This window comes from Gadus macrocephalus, chromosome 6, assembly GCF_031168955.1.
Source record: "Gadus macrocephalus chromosome 6, ASM3116895v1".
In the NCBI taxonomy this organism is placed as follows: Eukaryota; Metazoa; Chordata; class Actinopteri; order Gadiformes; family Gadidae; genus Gadus; species Gadus macrocephalus.
This window is the reverse complement of record NC_082387.1, coordinates 24,580,639-24,601,897: the sequence shown is the minus strand read 5'-3', so window position 1 is coordinate 24,601,897 and position 21,259 is coordinate 24,580,639. Positions and strand designations below refer to the sequence as shown.

The following is a 21,259-nucleotide window of genomic DNA, read 5'->3' as shown; positions in this document are numbered from 1 at the left end:
GTCCCTTTTGCTGCGTCATGGGATCCAAGGGCTACTCACGTCTGGTGGCTGGCCGGGCGGCGTGTGACGTTACACACACGGTACTTCCTCTTCATCTGCCCACAGTGGGTCACCTCTACCTTCAGACCTGGACGCACGCACGCACGCAAGCGAGGGGAGGAAAGAGGGACAGCATTGTACTTGAGACCGGACTCGTTGTACTTGAAACAAAACAATGAAACAACCAACGCCAACACAATAGGGTCTGAGTATTACGGTGTGTAGAGGGCAATGGGAGGAGGCGACACCATACATTCTACACTCGCGACACGTTTCCGTGGTTTCCTTTGTAACGCCCCCACATTTAAAATCACAGACAGCCCATAATGAGTCCCTCTTGAGGTGCCTGGAAGTCTGCATGTGTGTGAAATGGTCTAATACTTGTGAGGACGGTGGTATCACTAGGCAGGTGAGATGGTCTGACACAAGTGAGGTCCATGCTATCTACAGGTGTGAGCGATGGTCGGATAATAATAGTGAGGTCTGTGGTAGCTTGAGGTGTGAGATGGTCTGACAATAATAGTGAGATCTGTGGTAGCTTGAGGTGTGAGATGGTCTGACAATAATAGTGAGGTCTGTGGTAGCTTGAGGTGTGAGATGGTCTGACAATAATAGTGAGGTCTGTGGTAGCTTGAGGTGTGAGATGGTCGTTCACTAGTGAGGTCTGGAGTAGCTTCAGGTGTGAGATGGTCGTTCACTTGTGAGGTCTGTGGTAGCTTAAGGTGTGAGATGGTCGTTCACTAGTGAGGTCTGTGGTAGCTTGAGGTGTGAGATGCTCATGCACTAGTGAGGCCCTTGGTATGTGCAGGTGTGAGATGGTCGATCACTAGTGAGGACCTTGGTGGAGGATGCAGGTGTGCGAGATGGTCGAGGGTTGTTCCTGAAGTTCTTACCACTGCTCAGGAGCCCACCTTTAATCTCCTTGGTGAAGCGGACTCTCTGAGAGTCGGTCAGGGTCTTGGGCTGCTCGTCGATGTTACGGATGTCCAGGACCTCGCACATGAACTCAATGACCGGCTGGGCTTTGTAGAAGGCGGTGGCAGACACTAGGGGGCGGCGGTGAGCAGAGACGACTCATTTACAACCTAATACAACTAATAGGAAGCACTTTAATCCAAAGAGACTTTCAGTGAATTCAGAATGCATATTAAGCAGGCAGAGGTCAAGTTGAGTTTCCCTTGAGGGGAGTTAGGACATCGTCACATCACGGCGCGTGATGTCGAGAAGCATACGACCTCAGCATATGACCTCGGTGTGTTTTGAAATACGAGTCCGATACGGTTTAAAAAAAAAAACAGTGCCTCGTGCTCTCCCGCCGTGACGTCGCTTCCAGCGCATCGGTGACTCACCGTCGATGTTGAGCATCATCTTCCACATGGCGGGGCGGACGGACTGGTGGAAGCCAAACCACACCTCTCTGCCCCCGCCCAGGGGGTGGTAGTACCCCTCTGGGGGGGAGAAGAATGAACGGCCCACCGGGGTGTACCTAGAGGAGGAGGAGGAGGAGGAGGAGGAGGAGGAGGAGGAGAGAGGAGGAGGAGGAGGGAGGAGGAGGAGGAGGGGGAGTGAGGAGGAGGAGGAGTGAGGAGGAGGAGGAGGAGGAGGAGGAGGAGGAGGAGGAGGAGGTGGAGGAGGAGGAGGAGGAGGGAGGAGTAGGAGGAGGAGGAGAGGAGGAGGAGGAGGAGGAGGAGGAGGGAGGAGGTATGAGGTCAGAGACGACTTTAATTCTCCAGTCGAGGGTGATTCAGTCTGACTCAGATGCAAACCACAAATCCCCCCATGAACCAGCGGGCATTGATGCCCCTCTTTGGGCTGGGCCTCATGGTTGAATACCCTTATTCTACATTGCTCTGGATCAAAGCTGCAGCTAAATTAATGTAATGTCATGTATAATCAATAAGGTCTCTCTACATCCATTCATCAATTTATTTATTGGTTCATGGGTTCATCAATCCATCTATCCCTCAACACATCCATCAATCCAACGACAGGGTGAAGTTTACTTACCAGCTTTATTAGATCGGAACATATTGGATAAGACCACCCTTGATTGCAGGTTCATGTTTTAAACAAAGCCTGTAGTTTCAGATGTATGATAAAGTACTTAGTTTAAACACCCTCTTCCTCTAAAGTACATACAACTAAAAGTAGACGTAGCTAGTGCTAGGTGTAGAGGCTAAGGCTGCCGTGCTACGGTGTGGTGGTGGCTGAGGTGCAGCAGCGGAGGCCTAGCAGCTCAGGTGTAGGCGTAGCTACCTCATAGAGGCCAGGTGGCGCATGGCCACGTCCAGAGCCTGGACCGAGTCGAGGGGAACCTGCATTCGCCCGCTGACCAGCGCCTCCTGCAGAAGACGCCAGGACACCTTGGCTAGCCAGCGGATTGACACCTTGAAGATCCGGTCCTTTCCCTCGCCTGGGATGGTCACCTCAAAGTCCACCTGCGGGGAGGGAACTGGCGTTAATGTGGTCTATAGATAGATAAATAGATAGACACTTTATTGTCTACTACCTGGTGTAACTGTGGTCTGAGCTACAGACTACTACCTGGTGTATCTGTGGTCTGAGCTACAGACTACTACCTGGCGTAACTGTGAGCTACTTATAAATAATAATACGATTGTTCACATGGCAATGTGTGGTTAAGCTTGTTAGGTAGGAACACTCGTCATCACACGTTACCATGGCAATGCACCATTTATTATGACATGACATTAATCACTGTACCTTCTCGCTCCCTATAGGGAGTGCAAGCACGGTATAGATGTTCTTCTTCCCGTCGTACACCGGCTTCCTGTCACCAAACAGCTGTGGCTTGAAGTGTTGGACCATGTACTCAACCACCTCTCTGGAACACACACACACACACACACACACACACACACACACACACACACACACAGTTAACACAACCACCTCTCTGGAATACACACTCACACATATATAGGTAACAAAACCACCTCTCTGAACCACACACACACACACACACACACACACACACACACACACACACACACACACACACACACACACACACACACACACACACACACACACACACACACACACACACACACACACACACACACACACACACACACACACACACACACACACCTCCCAATAGGGGGGGGCTAGAGTTAACGTGGACCACCGACCCCACAAGCCACCGTGGTCATAGTGATACGTGACACCCTATCAGTGAGCTCCCTGGGGTGGGGGGTGGGGGGCAGGAGGCTATTGATCAAGCGCCTGCATCTGGTCCAAGCAATATTTCATGGTCATGGAGAAAGGGGCAGGAGCAAAGAGAGGAGAAAGAAGAGGAGGAGGAGGAGGAGGAGGAGGAGGGGGGGGGGGAGGGGCGCTGGTCTGAAAAGAGAAGGTTATGAGACCTTGACCTGGGGCAACCTTCTCCCAACCTTTGTCTCCAACCATTCAGACCCACAGGGTGCTCCAGCACAACACAAAAGGCCCTCAAAGAGTAACTGCACGCTCCAAGAAACAGAACCTTTGCTAATGTTCTCCAAGAGCTATCCTCTCCAAGAGCAAACATTTATGTTCTTCGAGAGTTATCCTCTCCAAGAGCTGAACCATTACTAATTTTCTCCAAGAGTTATTCTCTCCAAGAGCAGTACCTTAACTAATGTTCTCCAAGAGTTATTCTCTCCAAGAGCAGTACCTTAACTAATGTTCTCCAAGAGTTATTCTCTCCAAGAGCAGTACCTTAACTAATGTTCTCCAAGATGTATTCTCTCCAATAGCTGAACCTTTATGTTCTTCAAGATGTATTCTCTCCAAGAGCTGAAACCTCTACTAATGTTCTTCAAGATTTATTCTCTCCAAGAGCTGAAACCTTTATGAGGTACTGAGGTGTGTGTTGGTATGGGGGGAGGGGGGTCCCACCTGTTGACCCTGCGGGGGCACTTGTCCGGCTTGATGTCGACCTCGTAGTGGAAGACGTCCATCTTGGGGATCTCCACCTCAAAGTAGTTGGCCAGCAGCTTGATGGGCTTCCCCACCGTCCCCATACCTGGTCTCCGCGGCGCCTGGAACACCTGGTGCAGGGGAGGGGGGAAGGCCCCCATGGGGGGCACTGGAGGGAAGGGGGACAGGTGGTGAGAGGCATGGACCCAACCAGGTGGGGCCAGGAAGAGAGAGAGGTGTCATCACAGAGAGAGGAGAAAATAGACGGGAAGAGAAAGAGGGAAGTGGAGGGAAAGGCAGAGAGAGCGACAGACAGAGAGACAGACAGACAGACAGACAGACAGACAGACAGACAGACAGACAGACAGACAGACAGACAGACAGATGGAGAGATGGAGAGAGAAACAGAAACGGGCGGCAATAGATTAAGAGCGATGGAGGCAGATAGGAAGACAGAGACAGTGAGGGAGAGCGAGAGGGACAGAGAGGGACAGAGTGAGAGAGAGAGAGAAGGAACAATGTCCCGAAGGGGGGGCCGGGGGGTTCGAAAGGCGGGAAGCAGAAGATAAAAGAATATTTAACACTGATTTGCAACCAGCAGCACAACAAAGAATTAGACCAGACTACCACCCTCGGGACATTGAGGGACTTCTATAACACAGGCACCAGGGTTAGCATCAAGGTTAGCCTACACCCATGGAGGGCATGATCGCTGTACAGGGTGCTAAGTCAGCCAGGTGGTTACCTACAGGTAACCACTAAGCATAACCAAGGTGCAATGGGAGCACTAAAAATGGTTAGCTTCACCTACAAAAGCTTAAATGTAAAAACATGCATGCGTGTTATGTTGATTGCTTCTGATCAATAACGTTCGGGGCAGAAATATGAGTACTTCTAGATTATCATCAATTATAATTAAATATAAGTTGGATATTAGTTCAAAGGTTTGATGTGGATGAAGGCGGACTGATTGGGCTGGAGTTGGCCTAGGAGGGCAGGAAGCGCTATGATGGCACCCCCACTAGCAAGGAGCTACTGCTGATGGTAATCCCACGGTTTGGGTCATAGCAGAACAGGGGCCCGAGAAGCTCCCGGTGACTCCTAGACGAGGGGCCCGGAGTCTTAACCTTTCAGGTCCCAGAGAACGGCCCTCTCCCTCCCAACAAAGACCCCAGCTGCCCCACACACACACACACACACACACACACACACACACACACACACACACACACACACACACACACACACACACACACACACACACACACACACACACACACACACACACACACACACGGGCCCCTCCACATTCCCAGCCTCACCATGGCAACACCACGGCAACAAGTATTGTCATGGAGATCAGGAGACCTCGGAGTATATATCTGTGTGTGTGTGTGTGTGTGTGTGTGTGTGTGCGTGCATGAGAGTGAGAGCGTGTGTGTGTGTGTTTGGGGAGTGGGGGGTTGGTGATTTAGTGCATTACCAAACCGCAACTTCAAAAAAAGGTTCTAATTTTAAACCACAGTGATAGACGTGTGAGATGTGTGTGACAGGACAGTCTGGATAAACACGGACTCTGCGAACGCAGCTTGTTCGTGTGAAGTCCACACACACACACACACACACACACACACACACACACACACACACACACACACACACACACACACACACACACACACACACACACACACACACACACACACACACACACACACACACACAGTCACGGTCACTAACATGCACAGCCTACGTGCACGCCCTGACAGCAGAGTGCCAGAGAAGGCAGATGGTGAGAGAGGCGTGGCAGGACTCACACATCTCTACAGACAATAGCTGTCACACACGCACACGTCACACACACACACACACACACACACACACACACACACACACACACACACACACACACACACACACACACACACACACACACACACACACACACACACACACACACACACACCCAACTGCTAAAATATTGGGGGGGGGGGGGGGGGGGGGCTAGTCTCGTGGTTTATGTGTGTTTGACTCTGAGCTGAAAAGTTCTGGGTTCGATCCCCGACGTCCGCAGTCCAACCTGTAGGCCCCCTATCCCCTACGTCTCCCTAATATGTACCTGATTTCACTGCCAGTCTCTCTGGATGACAGCATCCCTGCTGGATGACTAACAGGTAAGTGAGTGAGGCAGAGAGATGCAGGGGGGGATGCCACCTGTCAAGGGGGATCTGATGTGTCAATCTCACCAAGGAGGAAGAGGGGGAGCTACTGGTGAGTCTGCTGCTCACCTGTAGGTTATTGATCTAAAATGAATCCCTGGTGACCGTTGCAAGTGTGAACCACTGAATCCTACGTTTCTCTGGAGTTAAGTCACCACCGCTCAATGCTTATTGACAATCATCGCGAAAGACTCACAATATAATGAAACAATGTACTAAAGCGTTCTGTCAAAAATGTCACACCTACTTTCTTTTGTGTGTGTTGTTATTAGAATAAAAACATTCTTCTTTTGATCATTTTTTAAGTTTTTATCTGTCCCGTTCTTTCTGCCACACCCACTTTTCCCATCACTTTGTTTATCCCATGGATAAAAAAAGTAGTCTTATAAAATCTTGCATAATTTGGTTGCTGTGACTATACAGGATTCTGGGAGTTTTATTTTAGTAGAATTGTCTTATAGATTTTGTGATGAGTAAACACGGGGATGATATCCGAATTACAATATTCATATTCAATATTAATGAATTTTTTTATATATATTTGCTCATCTTATCAGTGAGATGCCAACAATAGACCACACAGATTGTTGTGGAACAGCAAGTTGGTGTGTGTGGACACACGTAGTGATCTGGACCAGAGCATTGTTCTGGATGAGAGTATTGTTGTGCACCAGTGTGTTTTGTTCTGGACCTTTTAAGTCTGTTAGCTAAACCCAATCCTAACTTGGTCTTCACACAAGGACCTGAGAGGCGTGGAGATGAGAGGCCCCTAGGGCCCTCCCCCCCAGACCTTGAAATAAAAAAACTCCCATCAAGACACTCTTTGGGGGGCGACACATTCAGACATGGGCTTGTATTAAAAGTGAATCAGCATCTCTTGCAAGCACTATTCAGTGCTTGTAAGAGATGTGCGCACACACACACACACACACACACACACACACACACACACACACACACACACACACACACACACACACACACACACACCTTTGGCCTGCTCTGAAACACAGTTTTACATAGTCAACTGCACAGTCAGTTGACTCTGCACAACAAAGTTTGGTCATTGAACTTCTGACCCGGAAACTTTATATACACCTGGTATGCATAATTGTATCATAATATGTATGAGACGTGTATCTTATAAAAATGAACAGGCCTACTGCATTAGTAGTTGTAACAATGTGCTTGGTAATGGTAATAGTGACCTGGATGTAGTTATGACACCTCCAGTCTCTAAAAGTTCCGTTCTCCACTGGAGTTCAATTTCTGCTTTAAATGCGAAAAAAATATTTAATTTATCCATCACTTTTGATCGGAGGCCAGGGCTGGAGTTCAAATCACCGTCTCAGTGTTGGTAGTTCGCGCCTCCGACATCCCTGGGGCCTCCATAATGGAATAATGTGAGGGCGCTCTGGTGCCAAGGGAGAGAGGGTACCCGCCAGCTGCTGGCGCAGCCCAATGAGACTCCAAGGCGGGCTTCACCTCTGGGGATGTACCGCCATCCTCTCCGGAGGTTCCCAGGACCCCTGACCCACGACCCCGCCGGTGGACATGGTCAACTAACCCAGAGAACAATCGATGGCCATAAATCCAATGTATCTCTCTATTGAACCAGGATGGGGTCTGCTAAGTGCGAGATAAGTGCTGGGAATTATCCATCGCGGTTCGATTGCTCAAACGGACGGGTTTCCTTCAGAATATCCTCCCTGGTCCGAAGGGCCAAGGAGCTCGAGTGGTCACTTCCAGTATCCACCAGAGTGTAAAAGCTTACACAAACAGAAGGTGCAGATGATCATAGGACATATAAAGGGGTTATAAATGGACCTACCAGCGCCAGACGGTCCTGGCTCCATCCCATCCACTTAGCTGCGAGGATACAGGCCGACTAGTCCAAGTTCTGCGGCCACCGCGCCGGCCGCTTCAGGCTGGCAGCGGATCGGACTTCCAGCCCCCTCCAGGCAGCGTGCAGCTGAACGCCCGCCCGCTGTCCAACACACCCCCAGACCCCGCAGCAAAAACTCTGGCTAACGGCGGATAAAACCTGGAGGTTGACCCAGGATCCAAAGGGGCCAGTAACAGTACGTTTCCGAGCCTGGTGGTGGTGTTCAAATAGATCCTGTGGGCGGTTATCAGTTCAGCGGAGAACGCAGTGGCAGAGTGTTGGTGAAGATGCAGTCCCTATGCGGTGTGTTGTGCTCCTGCTGGCCGCTCAGACAGGACTCTCCAGCCGAACAAAAAAGGCCCCCAGACCCCCACGCTTCTTCTCCGCCTCCCAAAGATTCAAAAGCCCAGTTCGGTTATCAGTCTCCACCCAGAGGTAGACTGCGGATACGACACCACAGATTAAACAATATATCAAGTCTTCTACTTGAGGCCAAATACGATGTGTTATTTTATTTCTTACCTACATTTCCAATTTTCTAAGTTTTTATTTTCTAGAGCCAAATGATTGTAACATAAACAATTTAACCCCGGGATCATTAAAGATATTCTAGATGGAAATGTAGTTTATGGTAATATGCTAGTAGAATATTAGAATTTAAGTTTTTCTAACAGCATTGAATAGTGCGCAGAATTAAATCATAAGATACATTGGTAATTTCAAGTTGAATGTTGGCGTGAACGTTATTTAGAGTTCGGAACATGGTTATTACGGTAACGTGGCCGCCCCAAAACAACCTATCCGCATGACACGGAGATCTGCCAAAACGTTCACCGGAAGTCGTCCCCGCACATATGCCAGCGTCACTGCCTCGCATGAGGAAGAGGACGTCAGCGTAAAAGCTGTGAGTTGGAAGATATGAAATGGGTTTAAAGTATTAGCGATATAATTGTGTTTTAAAGTATTGGAGATATTTCAATAGCAGTAAACGAATGGGTTGCATCAGCGTTTTGCTGTATGTATCGGACCATTGCTTGGAGACGTTGTGTAGGTTGGTGTGTTTTTTATGCAATGATTTATCTAAATGTCTTGTGATCATACATTTACAATTGACAAGTGCACAACTGCAGGGTGTGAATGAAAATTACCAATGTTTTGCTTCAGATCTTGAAACCAGCCTCTGTTTTTTAAAGGTATAGCTTTTACTTTATGTGGATTTACTATGTATTTATTTTGACATGGGAGGACCTAGACATTCAGCACAGTCAATGTGCTCTGGTCAATGGCTGTATTCTCTTACCTGTGGTGGATATCTTTCACAGCGTTTAATGGTTGAAGATGTCGTGGATAAGAGAAGGAGAATTAAACCTTATTGAGCGTCTCTCGGCAAACGTCCTGAAGGTAAGAAGATATTCTTTATGAAATACTATCCTAACCATACAGAATCACACGGACCCAGTTGGCTATTTTTGAGCAGTCAGTTGTACCCTGTACTTTACTACTCCTGGATTTATTATTAGTAATGTTCCGGTCACTTTTCTACGTTTGTACTATAATGTTGTACGTTCTTGTGTATGTGACCCTTTGCTAGCTGCCTTTTTGGCGAGGACAACCTTTTTAAAGGAGATTTTAAATCCCAACTTCTTACCTGGAAAATGTAAATTTGAATGTAAAAATACCCAACAGCAGCTTGTCATGGGGCAGACCAGTATTGGCGTCAGACAAATAACCCCCCCCCCCCCCCCCCCCAGGCCGGTCCTGTTCCTAAACATGTCGCCTTCATCATGGATGGGAACCGACGCTTTGCTCGCAAGAAACACGTTGATAGGCAGGAGGGACACTCCCAGGGATTCAACAAACTAGCAGAGGTGAAGCAGACCCTCTCCAACCCCGACATGTCTCTGTAATGTCTGACTGTCTAACCCCTGCTCCCATCTCTGTTTTGTCGGTCTACCCCTACCCATCTGTGTATTGTCTATCTAACCCGTACTCCTGTCTCTGTACTGACTGTTTAACCCCAATCCTGTCTCTGTACTGACTGTTTCACCCCTACTCCTGTCTCTGTATTGACTGTCTAACCCCTACTCCTGTCTCTGTATTGACCATCTCCCCCCTACTCCTGTCTCTTTACTGACTGTCTAACCCTTACTCCTGTCTCTGTACTGACTGTCTAACCCTTACTCCTGTCTCTGTACTGACTGTCTAACCCCGCCTCCTGTCTCTGTACTGACTGTCTAACCCCGCCTCCTGTCTCTGTACTGACTGTCTAACCCCGCCTCCTGTCTCTGTACTGACTGTCTAACCCCGCCTCCTGTCTCTGTTCCGGTGCAGACCCTGCGCTGGTGCCTCCAGCTGGACATCCCAGAGGTGACTGTTTATGCCTTCAGCATTGAGAACTTCAACCGCTCGCGCGAGGAGGTGGACGGATTGATGGAGCTCGCCAAACTCAAGTTCCTCAGACTGCTTGATGAGCGGTCAGTAACACACACACACACACACACACACACACACACACACACACACACACACACACACACACACACACACACACACACACACACACACACACACACACACACACACACACACACACACACACACACACACACACACATTCCCCTTCTCTAGTCCTCCCATGATTCATCTGTTCCTTGAACCAGAAGAGGAATCGTGTTGGAACCAAGTACATACCGTGTATTACTGAATGCACAGAAGGGCACTCTGATATAAGGGGAAACGAGAAATTAGCTGTTTGGTGTCTTTCAGTTGTGGTTTTCATGGTAATGTCACGCTTGGCTCACATGAGGACAGGGATGTGTCTCAGATGTTATATTATCAATTATGTTATTCAATCAGTATATTAACTTTATTGGTGTAGCCCTTAATCACAATTCCAAAGGAATTCTGAGACCCATATTATACAACTATGTATTATTCCTACATATGTTCCTAATCTAAAGCCCTCTGGGACAAAAATCCCCAAACCCAGAGGGCCAAAACATTGAGAAGCAACACAGAAGAAGGATCCTTCCTTCAAGGACATTTAGGAGAGGAAAACACATAATGATGGCATGGACTTCTTATCAATTAGTTTTAGACAATGTTGCCCTGTGTTTGGGAAGCTTTAAGGTCAATAAACCCTCTCAAGATGACCAACCCTTCTCTTGCACCCAGTATGAACATGTCAAGTAATGTTTGCATTTAAATTAACATTGCATTTAGGTATCTTTTCTGTATAATTACAATAATCAAGTAATATATTATAGTCAGCAGTTTAAGATATAATGGTACTTTATTAATCCCAGACGGAAAATGTGGGTGCTGCAGCAGAAAGTAACAGACAGTAGTCGAATAAAAAGATGTAACAATTGAGAATTGAATTTGGGAATCCTCTCTGTGTGTGTGTGTGTGTGTGTGTGTGTGTGTGTGTGTGTGTGTGTGTGTGTGTGTGTGTGTGTGTGTGTGTGTGTGTGTGTGTGTGTGTGTGTGTGTGTGTGTGTGTGTCTGACTGTAGGGATAAGCTGGAGAAGCACGGCGTGTGCATCCGTGTCCTCGGTGACCTCACCCTACTGCCGCTCGACCTCCAGCAGCTCATTGCTAAGGCCGTGGTCGCGACCAGAGATCACAACCGGTACGTAAAGGGGCCGATTATGGTCCCACCTTCACGCAACGCGAGGGGGTTACGGACCCCTCACGTCCTGGCGGACCCTCCTTGCGTCCAACGCAAGAGCCTGACGAGCGCCTCCCAAAAGTTGGAACATTCCGTCGAGGCGAGCAGCAAGGGCCGTGATTGGTCCGCTTACTAATGCCCGACGCAGAGCCATAAAGGTTCCCGACTGCGTCGAAGCGTCGGCGTGGTCGTTACGTGAACGTGGGACCATAATCAGCCCTTTAGTCCTATCAGAGTATGCTAATGCTCGCAAACATGCACTAAAATTAGCATGTTGACGGTCAAGACACACCCTTCCAAAGAGAACTACACAATTTGTAGTTTAGCACTCTAACTACTATACACAACATATCTCAGAGGGGCTGAGGATCAAACCGGCAGCCATTCACCCGCTACCAGACACAACCAAACTTTTAGTACTACAAGTAGCTACAGACATACACTATCTTAGTAGCAGTCAAATACAATGAGTAAATAAGTTAATCTTGGTGAAATAATTTTTCGTTAATATAAAGAAGTGTTTATGATCTCATGTCGTAAATTAATGTTATGTGTTTTTTCAGATGTTTTCTGAACGTGTGTTTTGCCTACACTTCGAGACATGAGATGGCCAACGCGGTGAGAGAGATGGCATGGGGGGTGGAGCAAGGGCTCATCAAAGCCAGGTAAACTAAAATGATACCGCATTCAAGGCCACGAACGCAACTTTGCATGACAGCTGGGAAACCGTTCCCAACTCACATGCACCACTCTCACAACCATTCCGAGACCATTTCGGAGCTGGTTATTTCAGTTAGTTAGTTCAATGCTGTCTTGAAGACCTTATGATGCTACAACTCGCACTAGAACTAAAATGGTGGACTACCCGTTTCATGCATATTCAAACAAGCATTCAGACATACACGCACACACACACACACACACACACATCTTTTCCTTTATTACGGACCATAAACCAGAGATGAAAGAATGAAGGAAGGCCGACGGGAATCACACCAGAACCTTCCTGACTGGAACTAGCTGGCTGGAATGTCATTATGTACACGTATACGCAGTAAATAAAGGAAACGGGATGGACCTTCTTATGATCATGTGAATACATCTGGTCTGAACTAGCTCAACTAATAGAGCAAGGCATAACACTGTCAGGGTTAGTGTTTTGATTCGCACTGGGACAGCTAAGCATTGAGGGCGCAGTCACACTAGGCCATCTGTACGTGCCAAAGTCCGTTTCACACCTGCACCGTGCTCAAGTACGATTGCCCCCCCCCCCCCCCCCCCTTCTGTGCGCTGGCCTCTGCTCACATTAGGCAATCTCAACTGGGCCTGAGTACGGTTGCCTCTTGTACATACTTCATCACGTCGTAATACGTCATCACCAAGTGTCCGCTGCTTTGGAGAACAACACAGAGAACACAATTGACACTTTACTGACTTTTTGTTGCTTATTTGGAGCCGTTCTACTCAGATACAGCCCCCACAGAGACAACGTAGCGATATGATCATGAGCAGTTATAACTGGAGAGAAAGTAAAATCCGCGAGCTGCTGATCATGTGAGAGAAGGTGATGCAGTCGCATTAAAAACAAAGACGTTGAAAGATGGTGCGATCTACGAGAGAGACGCAGAGGAACTGTCCTTACAAGGCTTTTGTCGGGATAAAAAAACCAGTGGTCAGCAAAATAAAGAATATGTTGGCGTTTTTGCACTTGTAAATAGTTAATCGCGTTTGTAGCCTACACTCAGACGTGAACTAATTCTTGCATGGAAGTGTCTTCAATCATAAAAAAAAATTAATAAACATTTGGAAGTATGCAAATTATTCTAAAGAGGTCTAGACTCCATGCGCAGCCCCGCCTTCTCCAGTGAACCAAGAAAACCTGCGCCATGACGAAGGGGAGATTCGTGATCAAAAAACTCGACTTCACTTCGCACCAAAGTGAACCCACTCGTGAACCGCTTGCCGTCATGTTTATTGTCCAGTGGGAAAGAAGGGTTGCATGGACTATACGTCATCCAGCTCAGGTTGCGTAGCCATGCGTGTGCGCATGTCGGCTCATTAGCATCTGTACTGTGGCTTGAGCACACCTCTCAGAAGTGTGCTCAGGCCACGGACTTCAACTGTGTTTGAGTAAGATTGGCGTGCTCACACTAGCCAAACGATCTAGACTTGAGCACGGTACAGGTGTGAATCGGACTTGGGCACGGCATGGATGGCTTAGTGTGAGCGCGACCCTCACTCTGCCAGGGTTTGGGATTCAACCTCCGGTGGTAGATCAAAGTGTTTACCACGCCAGGGTTAAGAGTTTTGTCCCTGTCTAGTTCAACTTGTAGAGCAAGACATTAACACCGCCAGGTTTAGGGGTTCGATTCACACTATGGTCCCACGTGCTAAGAACACACTGGCGGTATTGTAAGATGCTTTGCCGTATTAATTATATGTTCATGTACATGTGACCAGCATGATGCTCTTTCCCTCATGTCCCCCACTCTATGAATGAAGTGTTATTTGATCACCGTGACGGCTAACTCTTCTTCTCCCTGCGCGGTGTAGCGACGTGTCCGAGGCCCTTCTCAGCGAGTGTCTGTACAGCAGTAACTCGCCGAACCCTGACCTCCTCATCCGAACCTCCGGGGAGGTGCGCCTCAGTGACTTCCTCCTCTGGCAGGTACGGAGCGGAAGCTAGCGGGTTGCATTTCCTGTCCGTGTTGCCGTGAATGTTTACTGACGTGTTCCTTCGGGTTCGACGGGAGAGTCGATCTGAGAATCGATTTGAGTGTTTTTATATCTTGCCTCAGTGCTGGAAGACTTAATAACACATCAACAATTCAGATTTAGTAAAACATAAACATTTAAAAATTAAAAATATATTTTGAGAAATGTTAATTGTTTGAGCAGCATGCCATCAAGTATTTGTTTGAGATAATATATATATGAATAAATAAAGTAGGGTACTAATAATTCATATTGAAGTCTGCTCAGTCTTCTGAACATGACCAGATCAGAGTTCTTTGAGATACTGCTTATACTAATAAAAATACACACCCTTGGTTCTTAAATCGTCAACAGTCAATGTGTTGTCTTGGCCAGAAACAGAAAGAGCTGTGTAGAGCCACAAAATGTATTATTCACTACCTATTTATTTAATGCTTTATGTCAACACTGGCTCTGATCTGATGTTGAACTTTATTCAGTAGGTTGAGAGAGCTGTTGATTTAAGTAAGGGATAAACCATGACGGGTTGCCCCTTTATTTGAAAATAATGTCACCACCACCAAAGATTATTTTACAATAACGGGACACAGTGTTTTTTCTGCTAATAAAACGGTTACCAACATTGTTCATATTTTATCTACTTGATTAGCTGAAATTGTAATTTTCTTTTTTTTTTGCATTTTCAAGAAACCATCTAGTCGTCGTGATGTTTGACTGTATTTTTGTATTTGTAAAAATATTTGTAGAAAATGTATTTGAAAATGGTATTGCAGCATTGTTAAACGCTTGATCCCGATTGGTCATCAACGTTCCAAGGGTGTGCGTTATTTGTCCGTAACGGGTCTTCTCTGCCTTTTTAACATTTTCAAATCAGTCAACATTGAAAACAACGGTCAAATAAGAAGAAAATCAAAAATCTCTCAACCAGATATATCTGTGACAACGTAGAATCTGGATCAAGTATTTAACAATGCTGTGATATAATCTGGTTTATATTATCTAACGATCGAACGGCGTGACCAACCGGTTGGGTCTCTTTTACCAACAGTAAGCTTGTTTTAGCTAGTAGCCTGTTGGAGCATTTATTTCCTATACTTTCTTCCCTTAGCTCCTCTATTACGGGCTTGTATTACATATACAAGTGTGTGTGATTTAATATAACTGTGTGTGTCTCACCAGACTTCCCACTCCTGCTTGGTGTTCCAGTCGGTCCTCTGGCCCGAGTATTCCTTCTGGAACCTCTGTGACGCTGTCATCCAGTACCAGTGTAACCACGCCTCCATCATGGTAACACAACTGCACCCTAACAACGCCCGTCATATCATCCTGTACACGACAACCACCTACTACACCACATCAACACCGAGAACCAGTGTAACCACGCCTCCCATCACGGTACCACAACTACACCCTAACAACACCCGTCATATCATCCTGTACACAACTACAACCTACTACACCACATCAACACCGAGAACCAGTGTAACCACGCCACCAAACCCGGTACCACGACTACACCCTAACACCACCCTACAAAATTATCCTGAACACTACCACACCGTCGTCCAGTTCCAGTTTAACCATGCCTCCACCGGGGTACCAAGACGACACCGTAACAGCGCTCTAGCCACAACCACATTACCCTGAACACCACTACACCCCACCACACCATCGTCCAGTACCAGTGTAACCACGCCTCCGTCGCGGGGGAAACAAACTCTACACCCTGGGCTCTGCATCGTGTTCCTCTGTGGGATTTGCAGAAAGCCCGCGAGCTCCACCAGGACGAGCAGCGCCGGCAGCAGCTGGAGGCGGACCACGCCTGCGTCGCCGAGCTCCTGCATCACCATGGCAACGGCAAGCCGGCCGACGGCCCTCGGAGGCAGGAGGCGGTCGCGGAGTACGGCTTGCGGCGGGAGGCCAGGGTGAAGGACTTCCTGGAAGCGCTGCGGAACAAGAGAGACTCTTTTCTCACCCAGCTCGCCAGTCAAGCCACCGTAGCATAGCGTAGCACGGGGCTAACCAACACCCCCCCCGCCCTCCACTTCCTCTTCCCCTCTGTGCTGCCATGGCAACCGGAAGAGAGGTCTGACAGTCAGACAGTCTGGGCCGAAGTTGATTCTTTTTTTTTATCTGTGATTTCTACGAGGACGGAAGGAGGGCAATTTGACCCCTATGGGGCTGTAAGAGGGGTATTTATGTTTGTAGATAAAATGTTTCAATGTCCAAAACTGGTCAAGGTGTAGCTCATAAATCTGTTGTGTTCGACACGTGGGACAGAGCAGAAAGATATAAATGTTTGGAATACGTTACTAAGGCCACCAGCCATAAGAATGAGCTTGGTCTGAAAGCACAACGTGCCATTCTTTATGCTGTTGTGTTGACAGTTTACAGAACTATATTTTGACCAACTTTAATGATAGTGATGCTAATGTTGTGATTATATGTATATTAATGTTAGTAAAAAGCGGCCTGATTCATGTTATGTTTTCTGAATTCCTTGCATCAGTACTTTTGTTGTCAATAATTTGAGGGGTTTATTGTATTTAGATCGTGGAAGAACATGAAGGAAGTTTGGTTTTAAAACTATAAACTATAGCAAATGTGGGTTTGCTCCACTCATGAAGCAATTTTTTGTATGTTCTATAATGACCATAGAATTATATTACAACAAAATCAAGTCCTAACCTTGTATAACAACCATTGGTAAGTACAGTATATAAGTAAATATTCTAAAACTATTCTTAAAGAGTGACCTTCTGAGGAGGTCTAACAAATGACGGAATGACTCCATGACTTGATCCGGCGAGTCTTGGGAGAGTTTGGGGGAACTTTTGGGGACGCTGTCTCTTTAAGGAATGGGCGGTGCCCGAAACCACGTGATTTATTGACATCCAATGAGTGACTTCAAAATACTGAACCAGTTGGAACCGGTTGCGTTCTTATATTCCGATGTATAAACTATTAAAACGTCGCGTCGAATTTACACTCGCCACCGTACACTCCCGAGGTATAGTGGTCAAATCTCCCAGGACGACGCAGTCTTACACTTAATTTATATTTTTTTATCGCTGAATCTGCCCACCAACAAAACCAATCATGCCCAAAAGAAAGGTAAGATAAAAAACATTTTCGATAAATTCCGTTGTTTTGTTTACAGGGGTTTAGGGTTAGGTTAGGTTGCAGACCAGAGAAGAGCTGACATGGCGGTCAAACAGTGGAGATCCTCATTAGGCATCGAACACACGGTCTAAATCCAAGTCAAAGTAGCATTTTATCTGCACACTATTGCCGTGTAATTAATAATCTTAAAATCCAAGTTCCCGATGTTCGTATTCGCACGATGCAAAATATTGGCGCTCTATTTGGTTGCATTGACAGCGCCTTTGGTCGTCATATGATGAGCCTGCCCGCGCAATAATAATATAAGTCGGCCGACGTTATTTCCTCGATGATTTAGAAAAACACCACATTTTAAATCAACATATTCCGATGGTTGATTCACAACGTTACGCTTCACTTCAGCAACTTAGAAGAAGCGCTTCCTTTAAACTTGGTAGATATGGGGGGAGGGTCGACTGACCTTAATAGTTGTATTTACAATCGGCGGGGGCTGGGGAAGCGGTAAACGTTTGCGGTGTTTACCACGGACTTTGGATAACGCGTGGTGACATATTATTATATTTTCATAATCAAAAAGGCGCGCAGGGAAATTGTGCAGTAAAACTTTGTTTTTGGTCAATCACAGCTTAAGTTTGCTACGACAAGACTCTTCGTGGTGCCGTAGTTACGTTATAAACACGCTATAACACCGACACGTTATTACCGCAAACGGGGCAGAGACGGTCTCTTGGAGCTTATTTTGACTCTCAATTATAGAACATCTCAGGTTTTATAGGTGGGTGCATTCCCGGTCGAATACAAGCTCGGTATAGTTAAATCATGTATAGTTGGTCCATGCCTTTAGTTGGGCTCTGTAATGTTATCTCGCGAGCAGCTGTCGGCTACAGCACAACAAAGAGTGTCTGCGCGCCAAAGCGATGTCATGGTGACGGCGCGAGGTATGTTTGAATTTGAATGTGCGCGGGAAGCCCTTTGTGAGGCTCGAGACAACAGACTTGTCCTCGCTGTGCACTTTACGCGCCTTAATAATTATCGATATTACTTAGTTTTACATAGTTATTTTAACTTTATTCCACTGAACTTTTATATTTACCTTAATCAAAATACATTTGTAACAACTCGTTTCATGGTTATCATGCTTATAAATAACGTTTAACGTTATTTATCTGTACAACTACAATGTTGTCGTCATTAAGCCCTAGTTTGTTTGTAACTGTTACCGACGGAAGTTATTCAGACCTTCCCCGATAGATTGAAAAATAACAGTTTGATTTCTTGTGAATCTAATACATTTTTAATTTTTTTATCTTTTTCAGAATGACGCCAAAACTGCCGCTGCGGTATGTAGTAATTTGCATTGTGATTCCATTAGCATTGTGATGTGGAATAATAATATTACAAACATCAATGTGTGTAGTGATTGAAGTATGCAGAATTACAGAATGGTACTAATAAGATATTGTTTCCCTCTACAGCCAGCACGGAGGTCTTCGCGTTTGGCAGATGTAAGACAGACCTTTTCTGTTCATTATTGAATTTGCATTTCTTAAAAGTATGCAAAGTTTGTGTTACTTATTGAATGTGTATTTCTGTCGTAATACTCACATCTGTTATGTTGTTTTCCTTTCTAGAAGCCAGACTCAGCCAACCCAGCCGCTAAAGTAGCCAAGAAGGCTGCACCAAAAGTAAGAATTGATAGATTGACCTATTCGGTTTTGGCACTGTTTGATACTGTTACGAAGTACATATTCTGTTATCACTGACGTTATTGTAGAAATATCGACTTATAATACATACATATCACAATATTATCAGTTGTTTAATGCTATATTTAATCATTATACACTAACATTAACATCCTGATATTAAATACATAATCACAAATTGTGATATTGTTGCTCACGGTCTGTTTATTAGTATAAATAAAGATGTCTGTATGTTATTGGTGTTAATCGAGGGACTTGTTTTGCAGAAGGTAGCCAAGGGAAAGAAGGCTGCCGCCCCCGCTGAGAACGGAGACGCCAAGACCGAGGTGTGTACATACACATGGATGCACGTGTACTAACCAATGTCTAAGGGTGGTAGAAGACTCAATGAGTAGGTTTCGACGGGAGGGCTGTATGTAGGACTTTGTTTTACTGATGATGCAATTCAGGTGATTACAGGGCTTTATTATAATAATAATAATAATAATACATTTAATTTAGAGGCGCCTTTCAAGACACCCAAGGTCACCTTACAGAGCATATAGTCATCATACATTTTTTTAAAAACAAGACATTGTGGAAAAATAAATAAATAAATAAACATAAGCAATAAGAAATAAATAAAACAAAAACAAGACAAAACAAAACAAAAAAACAATCAAAACAGTGATCAGTTAGACGTTGTGTGCGAGTTTGAGCAGGTGAGTTATTATGACGATGAAGTGAGGGGTGTAGCATGTGACTTTATTAATGGGGTGCATTTACTGGACTGAATGAATGAGGATGATGAGTGTATCCCAGGACAGTGTTCTGGGTGTCTGGTGGGTAGCCCTAACTCTGGTTTATCTCATTCACAGGCACCAAAGGTGGAGGCAGCAGGAGACGCCAAATAGGCCGAAGGTTGAAGTTTTCCTCCATGTGTGTACTTGGTGACTGTACAGATTCAAGTATTTTTTACCAAGTTTTATATTAAAAATGTTTTATGGGTTGTCTTTAGGGCACTTGATGTTGAGGGGGTGGGGGCGGGGGGTTTTCATGTTCATATCCAATTTATTTTTTATTTTTGAATGTCATTTTTAAAGGATGCCGTCCATTACCTGTAAAAGTAACGTTATACGAACTTGTCTAATCTTGTTTTTTTAACTGCTGATTAATACAGATATTTTCCTACATTGTGGATTTTTGAATCTTTTAATTTCAATCCCAAACGTTATCTCAAGGCAGCTAAATGCGAGTTACTAAAGTATCGGCGGGAGGGGCACAGGAAGTGGTGGCGTTCTCCCATCGACTAAAGAACCAGGACTAGCATAGCGATCGTCTAGCGTACACTGTATGTTGGCTCGCCCACACCGGGGTAAACGCCGGTCCGTAAGGAAGACGTCGTATTTGGCCAACAGTTTTTAAAACAACCTCCAGCACCGTGACCTGATGTGAAGTTTATCATTTGACCGAACGTTGACTGAAGCTTTTTAAATTATGTTGTGTAGCTCGTATGAAAAAAAAACTTTTTATGACTCATGGTTCTAAATGTTCTTGAATAAATTGTTCCAAATTCACTTGAGGTTTTTTTTTAAGAAATGGGTCGACGTTCGAACCGTGTACAGTAAGGTCGTAGCCGTGAATGTGAAGTTAATTCGGGTCCATCCGGTGGTATTTGTTCTGTGCTTTCTTTATGTCTGGTAGCATCATTGAGCAACTTATTTAATTATCTCCTAAATCAACTGATTCTTACTCAATAAAACTTAAACCAATACGATTGCGGTGCAGTGATTGACTACTCTTGGCCAGTAGTTAGTTATGGAAAACTTTCGTATGTGGTAATTAACTTGATTCACTAAATTATTGGGAAGTGATCTAAAAGACTGAAGAACATATAACATTTGACTTGTCCTGTGCTTGATGCTGTGGCATCACTACCCTAGAGTTGTGAGACCATCCTGATGTCACAGGGGAAGAGAGACTTACTTTTAGGATACGTCTG

General features: G+C 45.8%; 2 protein-coding genes across 12 annotated transcripts in view; one reads left to right on the top strand and one right to left on the bottom strand.

The window, feature by feature from the left end:
- The window catches only part of ago1 (argonaute RISC component 1), a 43,205-nt gene extending 34,742 nt beyond the window's left edge, over positions 1–8,463 (bottom strand). For 3 of the 9 annotated variants that reach the window (XR_009525969.1, XR_009525968.1, XM_060053149.1), the window contains exons 1-7: positions 8,011–8,460; positions 3,940–4,129; positions 2,764–2,884; positions 2,296–2,477; positions 1,389–1,525; positions 933–1,085; positions 40–127 (exon numbers count right to left, since the gene is read on the bottom strand). Coding sequence is in view for 6 of the 9 variants with exons in the window: in XM_060053149.1 (XP_059909132.1) it covers positions 40–127; positions 933–1,085; positions 1,389–1,525; positions 2,296–2,477; positions 2,764–2,884; positions 3,940–4,129; positions 8,011–8,035 (896 nt within the window). In the remaining 3 variants the exon portion in view is untranslated. Of the gene's footprint in view, positions 1–39; positions 128–932; positions 1,086–1,388; positions 1,526–2,295; positions 2,478–2,763; positions 2,885–3,939; positions 4,130–8,010 lie in introns of all 9 variants that reach the window. The other 6 variants (XR_009525970.1, XM_060053151.1, XM_060053152.1 and 3 more) reach the window with 4 other exon arrangements.
- Positions 8,464–8,885: 422 nt separating this feature from the next.
- dhdds (dehydrodolichyl diphosphate synthase) lies at positions 8,886–21,031 on the top strand. Of its 3 annotated transcripts, none has more exons than XM_060053261.1 (14): positions 8,886–8,968; positions 9,387–9,465; positions 9,816–9,932; positions 10,396–10,538; positions 11,579–11,695; positions 12,298–12,399; positions 14,288–14,402; positions 15,629–15,736; positions 16,213–17,563; positions 18,889–18,912; positions 19,048–19,077; positions 19,204–19,257; positions 19,545–19,604; positions 20,136–21,031. In XM_060053261.1, exons 2-9 carry the CDS (start codon positions 9,403–9,405, stop codon positions 16,453–16,455), a joined length of 1,008 nt encoding a protein of 335 aa, XP_059909244.1. In that variant the 5' UTR covers positions 8,886–8,968; positions 9,387–9,402; the 3' UTR covers positions 16,456–17,563; positions 18,889–18,912; positions 19,048–19,077; positions 19,204–19,257; positions 19,545–19,604; positions 20,136–21,031. The 3 variants fall into 3 exon arrangements, with proteins under 3 accessions (XP_059909244.1, XP_059909243.1, XP_059909245.1); XM_060053260.1 differs by having other exon boundaries at positions 8,920–9,115; XM_060053262.1 differs by having other exon boundaries at positions 8,921–9,111.
- Positions 21,032–21,259: the final 228 nt, after the last annotated feature.

Bases quoted from the DNA above. Each gene is read 5' to 3' on its own strand.
- dhdds (XM_060053261.1), top strand. From the start codon at position 9,403: ATGTCGTGGATAAGAGAAGGAGAATTAAACCTTATTGAGCGTCTCTCG. The intron at 14,403-15,628 runs GTACGGAGCGGA...GTGTCTCACCAG, and splicing joins GTGACTTCCTCCTCTGGCAG to ACTTCCCACTCCTGCTTGGT. The intron at 15,737-16,212 runs GTAACACAACTG...TGGGATTTGCAG, and splicing joins GTAACCACGCCTCCATCATG to AAAGCCCGCGAGCTCCACCA.